General features: G+C 37.9%; 2 protein-coding genes across 15 annotated transcripts in view; one reads left to right on the top strand and one right to left on the bottom strand.

Annotated features, from left to right (window-relative positions):
* The window catches only part of Mastl (microtubule associated serine/threonine kinase like), a 34,944-nt gene extending 31,736 nt beyond the window's left edge, over positions 1 to 3,208 (top strand). For all 3 annotated transcript variants that reach the window (XM_032884978.1, XM_032884979.1, XM_032884980.1), the window contains 3 exons: positions 608 to 721; positions 1,011 to 1,112; positions 2,764 to 3,208. In XM_032884978.1, the coding sequence (XP_032740869.1) occupies positions 608 to 721; positions 1,011 to 1,112; positions 2,764 to 2,921 (374 nt within the window). In that variant the 3' untranslated portion in view covers positions 2,922 to 3,208. The remainder of the gene's footprint in view (positions 1 to 607; positions 722 to 1,010; positions 1,113 to 2,763) is intronic.
* A 3,912-nt stretch (positions 3,209 to 7,120) lies between these two features.
* Positions 7,121 to 19,108, bottom strand: part of Acbd5 (acyl-CoA binding domain containing 5) — a 42,831-nt gene continuing 30,843 nt past the window's right edge. For 10 of the 12 annotated variants that reach the window (XM_032884293.1, XM_032884292.1, XM_032884290.1 and 7 more), the window contains 3 exons: positions 15,888 to 15,929; positions 15,415 to 15,524; positions 7,121 to 9,080 (listed from right to left, as the gene is read on the bottom strand). In XM_032884293.1, the coding sequence (XP_032740184.1) occupies positions 9,068 to 9,080; positions 15,415 to 15,524; positions 15,888 to 15,929 (165 nt within the window). In that variant the 3' untranslated portion in view covers positions 7,121 to 9,067. Of the gene's footprint in view, positions 9,081 to 15,410; positions 15,525 to 15,887; positions 15,930 to 19,108 lie in introns of those variants that run through there. The other 2 variants (XM_032884291.1, XM_032884299.1) reach the window with 2 other exon arrangements.

Below are 19,108 nucleotides of genomic sequence, written 5' to 3' on the forward strand. Positions count from 1 at the left end.
TTAGAGCATTGTATAATTACCTTTCCTTATAAATATTACTGTTATACTTTTGGGTGAAACAGGTGAAATACAGTGTGTGTGTGTGTACAGGGTTACTGTGTAGCCTTGGCTGTCTTAGAACTTGCTCTGTAGACTAAGTTGGCCTCCAACTCAATATCTGCCTGCCTCTGCCTCCCAAATGCTGGGTTTAAAGCCTTATGCCAGCACTACCTGGCTATGTTGTCATTTCTTGACTTAATATTTTATGAAATATACTCCTTCATTGCACTTTAAAATTAGAATTCATCAAATATTCAAAATATCAGAATTTATTCATCTATGAAGAAATGGCCTTGAAAAGTATAGCTAATGTAACCCTAAAGCTAAGGCTATAGTCACTGCCTGGCTGAAGGTAACCTGTGTTTTTGTACTGCGCGGAAACAGAAGAAAGCCCTAAAGCAAGAAGGCCTTGATGGCTCAAGCATCAATATACTGACTTTTCTCTTGTAAGTGACTTGTATCAGGTCCTGCAGTAGACTTGTAAGTGACTTGTATCAGGTCCTGCAGTAGACTTGTAAGTGACTTGTATCAAATGCTTGCACGTTCAACGTATCTCTTTACATTCCAGGTCCTGCAGTAGACTGGTGGGCACTTGGAGTCTGCTTGTTTGAATTTCTAACAGGAATCCCCCCTTTCAATGATGAAACACCACAGCAAGTATTCCAGAATATTCTAAAAAGAGGTGATTCTTTTTATGTTTTCTATTAAGGTAGATTCAGGGTTGGAGGATGTAGCTCAGTTGTAGAGCACTTGTCTGGCATACTCAAGACCCTTAATTGCTTCCATAGGGGAAAAGAAAATCATTTATCCCTATTAGTTGAGAATGATTGTAAACTCTGTTTAATAAAGGCATTAGGCATGGGGAGAGAGGGGTACGAGAAAGAAAGGCAGTCAGAAGAAAGTAAGATACACCCAAGTGTGACTCCTCAAGGTAACATCAAACAACTTTCCTTGCATATTCGTACTTGTAGATATCCCGTGGCCAGAAGGTGAAGAAAAGCTATCTGATAAGTCTCAAAGTGCGATGGATATGCTGTTAACCATTGATGACACAAAGAGAGCTGGGATGAAAGGTAAGGGCTTTGTCATGGCCTACTTTACACTTGCTAATTTGACTGCTTAGTGGCAAAATGATAGTTCCTTTTGATATGCATTCATACACACACACACACACACACACGCCTTTATTTCAATTTAAAACTTGGCTCAGTGTAGTTGCAACTCACACACTGAGTTTGTAACCCCATAAGGTACCAGAAACGATGTTATTTCATATCTTTTAGAGAAAAAGCAATTCACAGGCATATAAATCTCCTAAATCAATATTTCCACTACCAACATTAGTCATATCCCAGCATTCTCCTTAAAAGTAGATATGGTTTTGGGTTTCCTTACTGCCTTGTCAGTTCTTTATTTACTAACATTTTATTGTTGCTTTTAAAGGTAAAGGGTTGAAAGATGGACATGATGGCTCATACCTATATCCAAGCACTTAGGAACCTGACACAGAAGAATTGCCATGAGTTCAAAGCCAGTCTAGGCTCCATAGTAAATAAAATAAAATACAATAAAGCCTGTCTAAAATAAACATGAGTAATTGGGGCTAGAGTACAGCCCCACAGTACACACTTGGACAGCATGTGCTAGGCCTTGGGCTCATCACAACACTGCAAAGAAGAAACGGTGAGGTTTCCAAGGAAGAAGGGCTTATTTTTAACAACTAAATATCACAGTGTAGACCAGCAAGTGAACATGTTTTCATTTTAGTAGGTAGAAGTAATAAAAATATTAAGAGGACCCAGGCATGGTGGCAGGCAGTTTGAGGCCAACTTTAATAGGTCTACATAGAGACTATTCCAGGGCAGGCAGGATTACATAAAGACTGTCTCAAAATAAAACAAACAAAAAGGAACAGTCTGACATCTTATAAACAGAGGTGTGTGCTGTGATAGAAATATTCTAGATCTATCCATAGTGCTAGCTACTAAATTCTAAAGATGTAGTCAGTGGAATCAGGTAAGTCAGAGACAATGGAGAGAATGTGTAGGAATGTCATCAAAGACCAGAACCAAGCTATACATGCTGGTACATGAATGCCTGTGAATCCAGCACTTGAGAGGCTAAGGAAGAAGACTGTAAAAACATTCAGCTGGAGCTACACAGTGATTTCCAGGCCAACTTGAGCTGTAGTGTGAAAACTTTTTTCAAACACATAAACAAAAAGACAGTAAGCAAAAGGGCAGTAACTTAAATATACAGCAAATCATCATGTGTGGAATGTGCATACACAAGGATGAAGTATAGAAAGCAAAGTGAAAGATGAACTTCATCCTTAAGTTGTAGGGCAATAGATGGTCTTAGAGATTGCCATGATATGACAGGTGGTTGAGAAGGTAAGGGAGAATTGAAGCATTAATTAGGAGCTCCAGAGATAGAGATCGCAAGCCAAACAATCTTCAGGTGAGGGATTGTATGACAGGATGCTGGCATCAAGAAAGATGCACTTCTACAACATCCATTCACTGACTTAACATACAATCCAGGCAACTATAATACACCAGACACTGTAAAATGACACAGTATAAAGGATGTAGCCTACTAGGGAGACACATTAAAAAGGTATTACTGAGAGTGCCATGATAAAGTAGGATCCATCTAAGAAGCAAAGCTTAAGTAATGGTATCAGACTCTGTTTTTGTTTTTTATATGTATTTTCCTCTTTAGAACTGAAACATCATCCTCTCTTCAGTGAAGTGGACTGGGAGAATCTGCAGCATCAGACTATGCCTTTCGTGCCCCAACCAGACAACGAAACAGATACATCCTACTTTGAAGCCAGGAACAACGCTCAGCATCTGACCATATCTGGGTTCAGTCTGTAGCACATGCATTCCATTTCTATCTAACTTGTGATATAGAATTTTAACACTAGATTCATCTACACGGAATAAGTCATTATTGTACCGAGGCTAAACAGTTTTAATGAGTACAACAGCTTTTACAGAGTTAAAATACTGTAAAAAATATGAACAGTAACTAATCTCTACCTTAGAACTGTACATGAAGCATCATAGCCTTTTTCATCTTATTTATTCACTGCACTTTATGAAGAGCAATGTCTCAATAAACTAAAACAGCACTACCACTCTAAACAGAAGGATGAACCATACGCTTATATGTATCTGCTGATGTTAGTTCTGTTCACTTTGGTGTTTATTTGCACATGGTTACATCCTAAGCTGTTCTCGGGGCTGTCATATGAGACAAACATGACTGAAAATCGTTTGACCCGGACATCATGGTGGAAGCTCCCATATTCAAGAGCAGGTGTAACACAGGATTATGACTGCAATTTGAAGACTCAGGCCAGCCAGGACTGTATGTCTCTGCTGAGGGTGAACTAGTCAAAAGAATTAAGGTTCTAACTCATCTTACTTATGATGGAATCTCACTGCCTTGAATGCTCTTGGTGCTTCCCTCTACAATTCCTGCTTGTTTAAACGGGTAGTGGAAAGGCTGGGTGTGATACTTTAAGTGATTTTAATAGCTTCTTCACTTTTAATAGAAAAATTTATACTTTACATCAGATCCTTTCAAACACTGCGAGAGACAAATAGTAATAATTGTAATTACTTGTAACTGTAACTAGTGACTTCAGTATTGGTCTTTTCAAATATGTACTAAGACTCAGCTCAGAAGTCTTATCTCAAACTAATTGAGGCTTTTGATATTTCCCTAGAAGAGCAAAATTAAGATTTATGTGTACCATAGGGAAGGTTTTTGCTAATGCCCGCTTGCATACTGACTTTAGTGCTTTCACTGCCACCCAGTCACAGCCCAGATAGAATACAGTTTGCAAAGATGCATAATCAGTGCTGGGTATAGAGTCCTTACTGTACTTATTTTAGTAAAGACTACTTAGTGTTCCAGTTACCTTTTTTACTAAAAATATTCAAATATATTTATAGCTTCCTTTACTAAGACTCACTTTCAGGTGACAGCATAATTCTACAGTCTGTTTACTCTATCATCCTCTTAGAGTGTTTTCAAGATTAGAAAGAAACCTTTAGAATCAAAAAAATACCTAAATGACTGCTACTAAACTGAAATGATGTGGGCAGGTTAAAAGTGAGCACGAAGATGCTGGAGGGAGCAAATGCTTAGTGTGCCAAGGACCCCGTGTTCAATCCCCACCATACACAAACAGTAATTACTCTGAGGAATTAGGATAAGCAGAGCCATATTAATAAACCTGAGGTTCACAAGTCATGGCTTACCAGAGCACTGGACCCCAGCTATGGGTATTGTTAAAAGTGAGTCTGCAGAAGCAAGCCCCTAGTGGCTTCTTAAATTAAATCATTGGACAATTGGTTATAGTAAAATTAAATTCTGCTGTGGATCCTTGAGAGTTCCTGGCTTGCCTGGGTGGGGCCACATGAATATATCACTGAAATAGGAAAGTCTGTAAATGGATGGCTGAATAAACAGGGAAACATATGTAAGTATGCAGAAGAGAAGGATGGGAAGACACTATAGTTTTTGTAAAATGCTTTTTTCTACTTTCCCTGTTTTCACAGAGTGAATCATAAACACTTTGCACATTTATGTTTCATTTTCTTTTACTTGTCTGTACAGAATATGATTTTAAAAAATTATTTCTCCTTTCAAGATTATTTAACCTATGTTCTAAGCAGTGTTGTTTCTTTTATTGTGTGACTGAGTGAGAATGGCTCCCATAGGCTCACATTTGAATACTTGGTCCAGGTTTGATGGAACTGTTTGGGAGGGATTAGGTGTGTCACTGGAGGTGAGCACTGAAGTTTCAAAAGACTCAAGTCACTCTCAGCATGCTCTTTTAGTTTTTCAAGAAGGGTTTCTTTGTGTAGCTCTGCTTCTCCTATAGACCAGATTGGCCTCAAACTCAGAGATCTGCCTGCCTCTGAGTCTAGAGTGCTGCAAATAATATTGTGCACCATCCCTGCCTGACAAGTTTTTGTTTGTTTTTTAATGTGCAATGTGTGGTGTTATGCCTGGATGTGTATATTTGTGAAGGTGTCAAAACTCCTGGAGCTGGAGTTACAGACAATCGTGAGCTGCCTTGTGGATGCTATTAATTGAACCCAGGTCCTCTGGAGGAACAGCCAGTGCTCTTAACCACTGAGACATCTCAACAGCCCCTAATTATTTTTTAAGGTTGCCTTGGTCGTCTTGTCTTAATCATAGCAACAGAAAAGTAATTATAATTATGTATATATTCAGGTGACTAAACGGTATGTACCTGAATGAGGAATGAAAACACTCTGGAGGTAAAACAAAAACTAGGACCAGCAAATGGTTCAGCAGGCAAAGGTGCCTGCCACCAATCCTGACCACCTGAGTTCAGTCTCTAGGAACCACACAGTGGGAGGAGATCTGACTGCAAGTTTCTGTTTGACCTCCATACATGTGCTGTGACATGGGCATAAGCACTCTCAACACTAAATCCTAAAACATTAATTCATAGGACTTACTTCTTGTCTTAAGAGTTTCGGGGTTGGGGATTTAGCTCAGTGGTAGAGCGCTTGCTAGGCCCTGGGTTCGGTCCCCAGCTCCGAAAAAAAGAAAAAAAAAAAAAAAAGAGTTTCTATGCCTGTGAAGAAAAGGGTTTATTTGGCTTATACTTCCATGACAAGAACTCAAACAGGGCAGGAACCATGGAGTGGTGCTGCTTACTGACTTGCTTCTCCTGGCTTGCTCAGTGTGCTTTCTTATACAAGCCAGGACCACCAGCCCAGGAATGGCACCACCCACAATGGCAGCACCCTCACCCTTTAGTTACTAATTAAGAAAAGGTCCTACAGCCAGATTTTATGGAGGCACTTCCTCAATTGAGGTTCATCCTTTCAGATAACTAGCCTGTCCACCTGAGATCAACCTAGCCAGCATAGCCCTTGAATAGAAAATTAGTTTGACAAATGCCAACCAACCAGAGCTTCCAGGGACTAAGCCACTACCTAAAGACATACATGGACTGACCCTGGGCTCCAACTGCATAGGTAGCAATGAATAGCCTAGTAAGAGCACCAGTGGAAGAGGAAGCCCTTGGTCCTGCCAAGACTGAACCCCCAGTGAACGTGATTGTTGGGGGGAGGGCGGTAATGGGGGGAGAATGGGGAGGGGAACACCCATATTGAAGGGGAGGGGGAGGGGTTAGGGAGATGTTGGCCCAGAAACCGGAAAAGGGAATAAGATTCTAAATGTAAATAAAAAATACCCACGTTAATAAAGAAAACAAAGGAAAAAAAAAGAAAATTAGTTTGATATCACAGATGTGGCATATGCAGCTCATCACCTAATATTCTGTCCCCAGATAAAGCACTTGTTTAATGGTATTTATTGGGAATTAATAATTTAACGTCTAAATTTACACCTGCCAAAAAACTATGTTAAAGAAAAACCGAAACGATGAGATAAACAATTGTGTTGTTCTCCACAGAAATCGACTTCTCTGAAGAAATAAGACCGTCACCCCCAATAGGAGTCTTTTGCATGAACATTGGGCTAAAGGCAGTTTGAATCAGCAAACACTAAGAAGTCATTTTGTATATGGGTAGACATAAATTCTTCACTTGAGACAACTCTAGTATGAGCCAAAAGACAGCACTTTACCTTAACATTCTCACCTTCACATCTGTTGAAACTTAAAATGACCTTTTTCTTCCTTTGTAGGCTGAAGCAAGAAGATTGCTTCAAGTATGAAGCCAGTCTGAGCTACATAATAAAACTCTTTTTTTTTTAACTGTATTACTAATAGCCTTAATCAGATGACAGATGAGTTAAACTGCATTTCTGCATCTCTTATCAAGATGTCACACATATATATATACATATATATATATATAATATGCCTTTATTTAGTCTCATGAACTTATCTTTTTGCATGATGCTAGGAACTGGACCTCGGACATCACACCTTGGCATTTGGGAGAGCTGTAGCTCCTGCCTGCCATTTAAGATTAGGTTGTATGAGCTCCTACCCTTTGTTCTTACTTTAGCTTTGTACACAATCAATACAGTTAACAAATCATTAAAAAACATTTCATTTCTCATTAACCTTTTATTTTTAACTTAGGTTTACAATAAACAAAAAAAGCTGATCATTAAAAAAATACCATAGCTGTCAATTTTTAAAATGAGGTTCATGTTTTAAAGCATTACCACTATATCCTGTAATTACATCCTTTATATACAAGAATTGTGTGCAAAGTGCTTTCAAACTATAAGTAATTCTGATTTATAAGATACAAATGGTTGCCCTTAGGAGTTAGTGACACTTGACTACTTGCAGTGAATCACAACTGGTTACATCTTTGATTTGCATTTTATTTATGTAAGAAAAAAGCCATCACTTTATCATACCAACTTCTTTTGTAATTTAAAACCACTCCACAGGTCTAAAGTTTTCCATAATAATTCAGTTACTTGCTTTTTTTTTTAATCATAAGCAACAGCTAGTAGATCGTTTTAGGCAGATAAACCAAGTTGTGATACACAATTTTAAAATGTAGTTACACTTTTTAAAAATTTTCTTGTAAAGTCTAGGACAAGCAAATTAAGTTCTCATACTTTTTTTTTTTTTAAGAAAAATTCTATATTCTGGAGATGGATTCTTTCCCTCTTACTGAAAATAATTCAGTACTCAATGCTAATGCCCCCAGCATCATTAAAAACAAGAACAAATTAAAATGTTTTACTATCCAAGCTGGCTACCCTGGTACATGCCTGTGGCCCAGAAACTGAAAAGCAGTAGAGATAGGACCATCAGGTGTTCAAGGTCCTCTTTAACTACACAGTGAACCGGGGGTTGGCATGAGCTACCAACACTATCTCCAAAGGAAAAGCAGAAAAGGGTTTGCTATAAAGTTTTTAAGTTAAATCTTCAAAGCATAAAGTATATTTCCTAGCACAGGTTTGGGTAAGTACACAAGGAAGATTATTTTTCAAATATAGTCTCCCAGGATCTAAATTAATCTTCCTTTTGTTCTAATGGCTAGAAGGAAATAAGTTTCCATTAGTTAGGCATTCCTTAATTACGTGGACGTAGAGACCTGTGGACTGAAGGTACTTCTGATACCTTGTGAAGTATACCCCGGAAAACTGAGGCACTAAGAGGTTAGGAATCCAGACTGTCATTTACCACTTGGAGAAAAAAGGATTTTCATGCGATTGTTACCTTAGTAAAAACAGTATAAATAAGTTTTCATTTTATTGCAAAGCACCCTATGAAGCAGACAGTAGATATCCTCACTTAAAGAAAAAATGGTTCCAGAGGATAAAGTGGGTATGGCTGGATAAAATCTGATTAACCATCTGTAGAGCTGGCATGAGGCCTATTCTTCACCATCTCCATCTTCCAGTCTGTTCATTGGATCGTTTGTAAACAGTAAGCACAGTACAAGGGCGGTGATTTTCTGAGTTCCCCTGAGCAAGCCAGGGAAATCAAGCCACTAAATAGAGCCCAGTCTTCTGTACAGACCACAAAGAATGTAAAGGATTCTTCCGTCAGTTTTCTGCTACATGGCTGACACTTCAGTGACTGAAACAATTGATTTAGCCTCATTTAAAAGCCACGCTTGTTTTTGTATTCTTTCTTGTATTTAATTTAGAAAAGTAAAAATTATAAATTATATCTCATAATTGTAGCTATGCCTTAGAAATGCAGCTTATAATTCTTATGGGAGAAAATCAGGTGATTGTTACTGAACAATAATTAATAATTTAAAGTCCTTCAAGCTCAAAAAGAGTAAGTCTATGGATGCCACTTAAAATCTAGTTGAGATTGATTTTTCAAGTATCAGCAATATTAGTCTTTAAATTGTTATCATCTTGTGTAGTGCAAAGAATATTTATGTATATAAACCAAACTACTGGACAAAAAAAGAAATGTAATCATCACAAACTGAGATTTTCTTGTGAATTCCACTTCATTTCCAATCCATCTCTTAGGTCATCCAGGCCCAGCAGTCTTCTTGAGTAAAATGCCATGTCTTCAATTTAGTTTTCTTTAAAAATAAAGCAAAAACCAGTTTCCTGTAAGTATAAATGTAACCTGACTGTGAAGCACATTCATACCAAAGAATTTTCTGGACAAGCACAGCATTCAAATCCAGAATAAAACTGTAAAACTACAAATGATCATTACAAGGTTACTTCATGTAAATTAGCTTGGTATGAAAGATGTAATTGCAGATAGTCAAATTATCAAATGTATTTATTCATTTACTGCTGATATAGGGCTAAGCCTAGGGCTTTTCACGTGCTAAGTATATGCTATACCAAGCTATAATAGCCCTCAAGCAGTTTCTGATAATTTCAATTTATATCTCTCTTTTACCTTCTAGTTCTCATACTTTTCTAACTGGCAGATATATAGTTAATATTTAGGGAATTTAATTCATAATTTTATGAAAATGAAAATATGAAACTGTTTAAAAGCCCAGACTTACTATCATTTACTGGATTAGGGATTCAGAGATTAAATAAAACAGGCTCCTAGCTCAGTTCATTGACTGGGAGGGGCAACATATACCTCAAAACATGGATATATAATGTGACAATTTTATGAGGGTGGTCTTGCTAGTTCAGAGCACAACAGTCCATACATGATTTGTAAAAGACCACTGCCAGAAAGAATATATAGCAGACTCAGGATGCCAAGACACCTGGAATTCTCATCACGATCTATTCCTCACCCTAGACACTCATATGCAGCTCATTGGCAAAATAATTTTTTTATTTGTTTTTAGTTATTTGTTAAAGGGGAGTGGGAATATGCACATGATTTCAGGTATCCACAGAAGCTGAAAGAGGCATCAGATCCCCTGGAGTTTGGTAGAGCTGTGACACACCAACACAGGTACTGGGAACCAAACTTGGGTCCGCTGGTATAATGGTATGTGCTTTTTAATAGCTGAACCATCTCTCCAAGCACTCTTAAGCACTCAGATCAATCCTTAATTTCTGTAGACAACCTTTTTATATACATTTCCTTGGCATGAGTGACATTTTAAATAATCAGGTTTTAAGCAACAGAGGATATCTGCATTAGGAACAAAATGCCCATGGAAGAAGAAAATTGAAATGCCTGACAAAGACATGTGGGTGGTTCTCAAGAAAACTGCCTGCAAAGTTGTAGCACAAATGTTAGCTATGGGTACTGGATACCCAACAGTTCCCCACACTTATCAAGGACCACATGATGTTGACTGCTACACAAGGTCCTTTGCAAAGCAGCAAACAATTTAGTCCCTGGACTCCCAATCTTCCAAAGCAGAAATAAATAGAGTCTATTCAGGAATATTTTTATTTTCCTAGCAGAGACTAAGCCAGATCCCTAGGAACTGTATTAAGAAATCTATAGATGTTGCTCTTTAAATCATATGCAAGAAGAAACTGCATGGGCAATCTCTTTTACATCTGAATTTATACTCTACCAAAACAAGCAAAAAGCAAATCACAATACAAGACCTAGACACCTTTCTTTCACACATTCTTTCCAAACTATTTCTTTAGTTATGATATTAAAAATTACCAGATTAAGCCCCTGCTAAACCACAGGCCATGCCTGCCAAAAAACCAAGTCAGCTGCCCTGACACATATACCCTCTTTCCTGCTCCCCCAGACCCAATCACCCAGTCTTGTCCCTAGCACTGCAACAGAACACCAACTGCAACCTTCCCTTACCCCTCCACATCTGTGGGGCACCAGAACCATCCCTTCCTAACCTCTCTCCTGACTTGTTACTTTATCCCAGATTTCAACTCCAACAAGCAAATTCTGCTAACCCAAGGGCAGCTCCTCCCAGGGCAGCAAGTAAGCTGAAGGCAGAACCACACCTCTCCTAAGCTCCTCAGATCTAATCCCCCAGAGCTCTGAGGCTAGAAGTCTGCCTTGGTCTCCCTTTCCTCTCTGATCCAATCCGAAAAGGATCACAAGACAAGGCCTCCTCCAACCATCCTTCACCCAACTCATCCCACTCAATAAGGCTCCAAATGAGCAGGCATTCCCTATGAACACACCAAGGGAACAGCTATGAAAACATGCAGTGGGGCTGGAGAGATGGCTCAGCAGTTAAGAGCACTGACTGCTCTTCCAGAGGTCCTGAGCTCAAATCCCAGCAACCACATGGTGGCTCACAACCATCTGTAATGAGCATCTGATGCCCACTTCTGGCATGTCTGAGAACAGCTACAGTGTACTCAAATAAATAAAATAAATAAATCTTTAAAAAAGAAAAGGGGTTGGGGATTTAAGTAACTTGCCTAGCAAGCGCAAGGTCCTTTCAGTCCCCAAAAAAAAAAAAAAAAAAAAAAAAAAAAAAAAAAAAAATCTTAAAAAAAAAAAAAAAAGAAATCATGCAATGTACAGCCATTACTCTGTCTGCAAACCCACAAAGGACAAAGAACCCATCTAACAAGACAAGTCCAGAAATCAGCACCAAGACCTTTTTATACTGGCATCCTATATCCAAATGCCAGCACAAAACAAAATCCACAGTCAGATCAATATGTCTCTGCTAGAGCCCTGCTATCCTACCACAGCAGGCCTTAAATCTTCCAACAGAGGTGAAGCACAAGAAAATTAACTTAAAACCAAATATGTGAAAATAATAGAGGTCCTTAAAGAAACCCAGGAAAACAAACAATTGAAGGAAATCAATAAACCCAAGAAAATAAATCTTAAACCCAAGAAAATATAAACAGGTGAAGGAAATAAATATAACAGTTCAAGACCCAAAAGTAGAGATAGAAGCAATAAAGAAAACACAAACTGAGGGAATTCTGGAAATGAAAAATTTAAGAATTCAAACAAACTACAGAGGCAAGCTTCACAGAATAGAAGAGAGAATTTCAGGTGTTGAAGATCCAATAGAATAAATGGATACATCAAGCAAGGAAACTAGTAAATCTAAAAGCTCCTGACACAAAATATCCAGGAAATCTAGGAGACGAAAAAGAGCAAACCTAAGAATAACAGGATAGAGAAAGGAGAGGAAACCTAGCTCAAAGGCCCAGATAATGTTTTCAACAAAATCACAGAATTTTCTCCTAACCTACAGATGTCTATGAAGGCACAAGAAATATACAGAGCACCAAACAGACTGAATCAGAAAAGAAAGTCCCCTCACCACATAATGATTAAAACATCAAATACACAGAATATTAAAAGCTGCAAAGGGAAAAAGGGCCAAGTAACATGTAAATGCAGGTCTATTAGAATTACACCTGACTTCCCAATGGAAACTCTAAAAGCCAGAAGGGCCTGGACAGTTGTGCTGTAGGACTCTAAGTGAGCAAGATGACAGCTCGGCTCAGACTACCCAGCAAAACATTCAATATGCATAGAAGGAAAAACTATATTACATGATAAGGCCAAATTTAGACATTATCTATATACAAATCAAGCCTTACACAAGGTGCTAAAAGGAAAACTCCAACCAAAGGAGGTTAACTACACACAGGAAATAATTGCATACCAGCAAAATCAAAAAGGGATACACACCAGCAACAAAAACAAACAACAACAACAACAAAATAACAAGTATCAACAGTCATTAATCATTGATATCTCTCAATGTTTTGTTTGTTTTTTTTTAAAAGATTTATTTATTTTATTCATAGATGGTTGTGAGCCACCATGTGGTTCTAGGAATTGAACTCAGGACCTCTGGAAGAGCAGTCGGTGCTCTTAACCTCTGAGCCATCTCTCCAGCCCAATATCTCTCAATGTTAATGGTCTGAATTACCAAATGAAAAGAGACAGACTAACAAAATGAATGCAAAAACAGGATCCACTCTTCTGCTATATATAGGAAAGGCACCTTAACATCAAGGACAGACATTACTTTGGAGTAAAGGGTTGGAAAAAGATGTTAAAAGCAAATAGACCTAAGAAGCAAGTGGGGTAGCCATTGTAATATCTACCAAAGCAGACTTCAAACCAAAACTAATCAGAGATGGGAGAAAACCCTATAGACGCATCAAAAGAAAAATCCACCAAGATAACATTTCAATTCTTAATATCTATGCCCCAAATATAATGGTACCCACATTTGTAAAAACAAACAAAAAACAATAAAAAAAAGGTATAGCTTAAAATCACATATTGACACATATTGGGAGACTTTAATAACCAACTTTCATTAATGGTCAAGAAGTCATACATACTTAACAGAACTATTAAACAGAAAACTAGAGCTAACAGGTGTTATAAACAAAATGGACCTAAAAGATATTTATAGATCGTTTCACCCAAACACAAAAGATTATACCTTCTCAGCACCTCACAGAACTCCCTCCAAAACTAACCACATAGTCAGACATAAAACAAGTCTCAACAGATACAAGAAAACTGAAATAACTCTAAAACACATTGTACTGAACAATCTGCATTGGAAAGATAGCTTAACATGCAAAACTCAATAATAAGGCAGAAATCTTTATTATTGTTTCTCTCTCTAACAACTAAAGGGACACGTAAAAGAAACTGTAAGCCTCCTTTACCAGACTTCTACTAGCAGTGATGTCCTAAGGCAAATGAATTACTTAATTAATTTTATAAAAATACTCCAATTTTCAAAGGGGTCTGGTGGTACAGGCCTATAATCCCAGCACTTGGGAGGCTAAGGCAGGACACGACTGCAAGTTCAAAGTTAGCCTGAGCTCAAGCCAGCCTAGGCTGACTGAAACTCAAGCTCAAAGAATCAAGCACACAGAGAAATAAAAAAGTCCAATTTTCTGCAACTACTAAAACAATTTTTATTCCTTATGTAACTGGCTAGTCTGGCACTCCTGCTCCTCCTGTGTCCACCCCACAAGGGCTGAGATTATCGATATGGATTATCATGTCTGGATATGTCACTTGTTTCTGAACCCTTCGTGATGTGATAAAAGCTGCTTCAATCTTAAATAAAAAGTTATTATTGTTCTATGTCAAACTTCTCAACTAGTTTCATTTTCTATATTTTCGGTATAGTATATGCATGTGTTTGGAGGGGAGCTGCATGTGTGTATGTGTTCATGTGTGTGTAGGTGCATGTGTGTATCTTGGTTGCATGTAGAAGGTTATAGGTCAACTTCAGGTGTCACTCTTAGAGCGCTGATTCTCAACCTTCCTAATGCTGTGGCATATTGAGAACTGCTACCTTGGTGGCTATCCATGTTGTAGAACAGTGGTTCTCAACCTGTGGGTCACAATGCCTTTGAGGCTCAATTGACCTTTTCACAGGGGTCACCTAAGTCCATTGGAAAATACAGATATTTATATTAAGATTTATAACAGCAGCAAAAGTACAGTTATGAAGTAGCAACAAAAATAATATTGTGGTTGGGGGTAACTACATTAAAGGGTCACAGCATTAGGAAGTTTGAGGACCATTATTTTAAAGGTGGGCAGTGAAACTCAAGTAGGCCGGGCTGACTGGCCCCTGATCACCCTGTATCACTGGTGCTACAAGCATGAGTAGCCATGCCCAGTTCTGTTCTGTAGGTACTGAAAATTGAACTGATGTTTGCTATGCAACTGAGCTATCTCCATAGCCCTCACTGCGGCTTTCTACAAAAAAAACATGAAAACAAGTTTTGGTGACTAGAAGGTACATCTCAGTGGTAGACTGTCTACTGTGAGGTGCTGGGGCTCGACACTCAATATATATCCCAAATAAAATTAAAAGTAAACAATGGGGTTGAGCAGGGTATGGTAGTCCATGCTTTTAATCCCAGTGCTGAGGAAGCAGAGGCAGGAGGATCTCTGTGAGTTTGAGGCTTGTCTATAAAATGTATTCCAAGATAGGAATGGCTGTTACATAAAGAAACCCTGTCAAAGAAAAACCAAAAAAAAAAAAAAAAAAAAAAAAAAAAAGGGAGGGAGGGGGTAAAACTCACATATATTTATGAGTATAGTGGAAGTAATTTAAATCAGTGTCCTTATCTTTGAAGAGCACATGGGGTGAAGAGATTATAAAGATACAGGGGCTACCAAGACACTAACTACTGCTTCTGAAATTCTATTAAAGCTATTTTAAATAAACAGCCTTTAAAAGCACGACATTTTCATTAGTCATAAAACTTAAAAAGCATATAGTTATTGCCATGCTATATAAATTAAAGGTGTACAAATCCATCACATATTTGAGTGAAAAATTGCTTATCTTTTACAGGTACCTAGAAATGCACAGTTATCTTTTCCAAGGTAGTTCTGGTGTCAGGATCAGCAGATATTCACAATGACCCTGCAGCTGTAAAACGGACCCACCTCTTTAATTACCACTACAAATCATGTCTACTATAAGTTATAAGACTGCATGCACTATTTCAAGTAGAAAACTAGAGTATTACCTTCTCCTTCTTTGATAATACAAATGCACCAACCACTGAGCAATAAAAGGCCATATAATAGCAAAAGCTAATGCACCAGGGGACATCTCAAAGGGCCACCAAGATGGTCTCTGAGAAAATAAAATAAGCTTGTCATTTATCTCTTAAATACCACATGGAGAAACTTGAAAACATTCTTAATACATAATTCAAAAACTTAAAACTAATAGCAAACCTCTCCTCTAGCAGATTATTCTATGCTCAGTAAGCAGACTTCTAAGACTTAAACAAAGACATCCAACTTTTTTATTGTAGGAAATAAGTTTATTACAGAATAAAGTAAAACACTTGCAAGAAAAAAAATGCGCAGAAGCCAAAGGGGCCAAAGCTCCAAATATACTTTTGCTTCAATGCTCTAAAGGGTAGGTTTCATACTTACTGACTTAAGTATCTCATAAAATCTAAATATCTTATAATCTGTTTAAAACTCTTACCTGTGAGGAGGGCTGATTACTTGTCTGCCATGATAATTTCGCCTTGAAATACAAACAAAAAGTAACAGCTTTGAAAGAATGAAAAAAATGTGTCATTTTGGGTTTTTTGCTTGTGTCTATTTTGAGAAAGGATCTCTAACCCAGGTTGACTCTACAACTCCCAATATAACTCAATGTGAACTTCTAATCCTTACTGCCTCCCTGTGCTGTTCCACACCACACACGCTCACACGCGCACACGCACACACGCACACACGCACACACACACACACACACACACACACACACACACACACACACTCTGCATGTTAGGCAAGCAAGCACTCTACCAACTAACCTACAGCTGTAGTCTCATATAACATTTTTCTAGTTCCAATTTTTTAAAATGAGAATAAATAGCTTGCTTTCTTATTCTCTTTCTCTGTGCTAAATTTTGATTACACTGAAGCCTACACTGAGCACAGGTATGAGAGTTGGGGATGGATGTACACCCGGGTGGCTCATGTCTGCAATCTCAGTATTATGGAGGTAGAGGCAGGGAAGATCAGAAGTTCCTGTTCAGTTACACTGGGGGTTGGAGGACCAGTGTGGCCCCTAAACCTGTAAGGGATGCAAATACCTTATATTGTTTACATACCTTAAATCATGAAATTATAAAAATGAAACCTCAAATCAATGTTAATATAGTTCAACTTCGTAAGTTCTTACTTTAAAATGTACAAATCACTTGTATTTAATCCCCTGAACCACATAAACCAAGAGCTGGTTCACCTGTAATCCCTGAGCTCAGGCGATAAAGACTACACTAAGGTCCTCATGGCATATGTGAGGCACTACTTCTAAATTCATTTTTAAATTATTTATTTAATCTTTCTACAATTTCATTTTAAGTATGTATATATAATTTCATATATTTATAGTATTTTTAATCCTCTTTTAGCCTTACCAGCTCTTTAACTTTGTTTCATCTGCTCTCCAGACCATCAATTACCATCATTTGCAAGCATGTCTGAGAACTGCAGCCTTAATACTGATCAAGTGACTATAAACAATACCCATGCTATCTCTGAGAACCCACAATATGTACTATGAGAAAGGAACTACATTCCGTATTATTAAGAGATATGATCTAAATCAAGCAAAAGCTTTTCAACTAATTTAGGAAATTGAGATTTGAATTTAGCTCATTTCAAAGACAAGTTCACTTAGATTATATACTAAAAACTTTCTCCATTTATTATAACTTTAGAGAAAAAGAATGATCGATGAATCACTCATGAGAAGACACTTTGGTTGTAGGATAGTGAGAAATCACTCTGAAACCGACCTGAAAACTTATTCCCTGCTAGCATATGCTATAACCACTGAGGGAGAAAAAACATCAACCCTGGACCCTGCATACACAATACTGTCATGACAGGAAGATGCAACCTCTGGTGCAATAGCGGCAATAGTGGCCAAGAGGTAATAAAACACTGCCTAATCTATTTGAGGCCTATTACACAGGAGGCTAATTATATCTGATACTATAAACCTGGCCAAAAGCTGGAAAGGTCACAGACCTAGGGAGGAACATCCTACTGTTGTACTAAATGGACACGCCAAATGACCTCTAAATATTTGTTTTATACATAGATTAGTGCTAGTCCCAATCTCAGCTAGAGAAACTTCCTCTACGGTGAGGTACAGATGCTCATAACTGCTCAGTACTGAGAATAATTCACCCTAACGGGCACATCTGTATCAACTAGTAAGAGTTACTCTTAGGAACTACTTTGAGTAAGAGAATGCAAGAGGATATGGGATAATGCTATGAACTGTTGTCTTCAGGATGTTACATGCTCAGCGCCTGGATAAGATCAAGCCAGCCAAAATTCTAGCACGAATGGGAGAGATGCTGATAGACCCCCACTTCATAGATTGCTGCTTGGAGGGCTCTTTCTTTGAGGATGTGGTGAATAGAAAGTATTCATGTTTTGGTGATGGTTCCACATCCTTGTGCATATGGACAGCACTAACTGGATCCAGTAGCTATTTTTAAAAAGAAAGAAGGCCATGGTAGTGCTGAAGAAGCACAGGCAGGAAGATCACAAGTTTGAGGACAGACTGGACTACAGCTTAAGGCAGAGTGGGAAATGCCTTTAATCCCAGCACTGGGAGACACTTGGCAGGTACATCCATATGCGTTCCATATGGTCTATAGAGGTAGTTCCCAGCACAGCCAAAGCTACAAAAGAAATCAAAACCACCTCCCTCCAAAAAAAAAAAAAAAAAAAAAAAAAAAAAAAAAAAAGAAGAAGAAAAGAAAAAAAGTTTTGGGGGCTGGAGAGATGGCTCAGTGGAAGAGCACTTTCTTCTCTTCAAGCATATATATCAGATTATTCCTTAGAAGAATAGCGATTTGTGTAAGAAAAAGTTCAACCACCTAGGATGTCTGTGTTTTTCTTGGACTTTAAGTGACTGGATATGGTGTCTTTTCTTTTTCTTTTTTGTGGTCTAGGATTTGGATCCAGGGCCTGGAACGTGTAAGGGAGACACTGCACCACCAAGCAACACCCTCAGTCTCTACTGTACTTTGTTTTCCAGGGTTCCATTTTTTCCCTTTTATTGAAAATAGATTTTTTTCTAACATAATATATCTTAATTACAATTTCCCCTCCCTCCACCCCTCCCAGCTCCTTTTCGCCTCCCCTCCCTTCAGATCCATTCCCTTTCTGTTTCACTAAAAAAGGACAGGCTTCTAAATAATAATATATAACAAAATATAAGACAAAACAAAAACAATCATATCAGAGTTGGACAAGACAAGCAGAAGAGAGAGAGACCCGCGCTCTCATGTTCACTCTCAAGAATCTCAAGGTTTGATTTAACAACCTTGGATCTTACAGAGCCAACAGAGAGTCAAGATCAAACTATCACTCTACATTGATCTCTAGTCTTTGGTTTTAAATTTTTTATACTAAAATTAAGTTACTCTAAGTAATTAGCAATTTAATATCTTCCCTCTAGCTAGCACAACACAAATAGAAAATGTTTACTACACAAAATGTCTTCTTTTTTTGAAACAGAGTTTTTCTACATAGCCCTGGCTGTCCGAGAACTGTCTATTAAAATCAGGCTGTCTCCCACATGCTGAGATTAAAGGTATGTGTCACTATGCATGGCTAAGAATGACTCTTTAATGATAACTATTATGTATTAGTAAAGATTTCATTATTAGT

Source organism: Rattus rattus, chromosome 14 (genome assembly GCF_011064425.1).
Source record: "Rattus rattus isolate New Zealand chromosome 14, Rrattus_CSIRO_v1, whole genome shotgun sequence".
NCBI classification, from domain to species: Eukaryota; Metazoa; Chordata; class Mammalia; order Rodentia; family Muridae; genus Rattus; species Rattus rattus.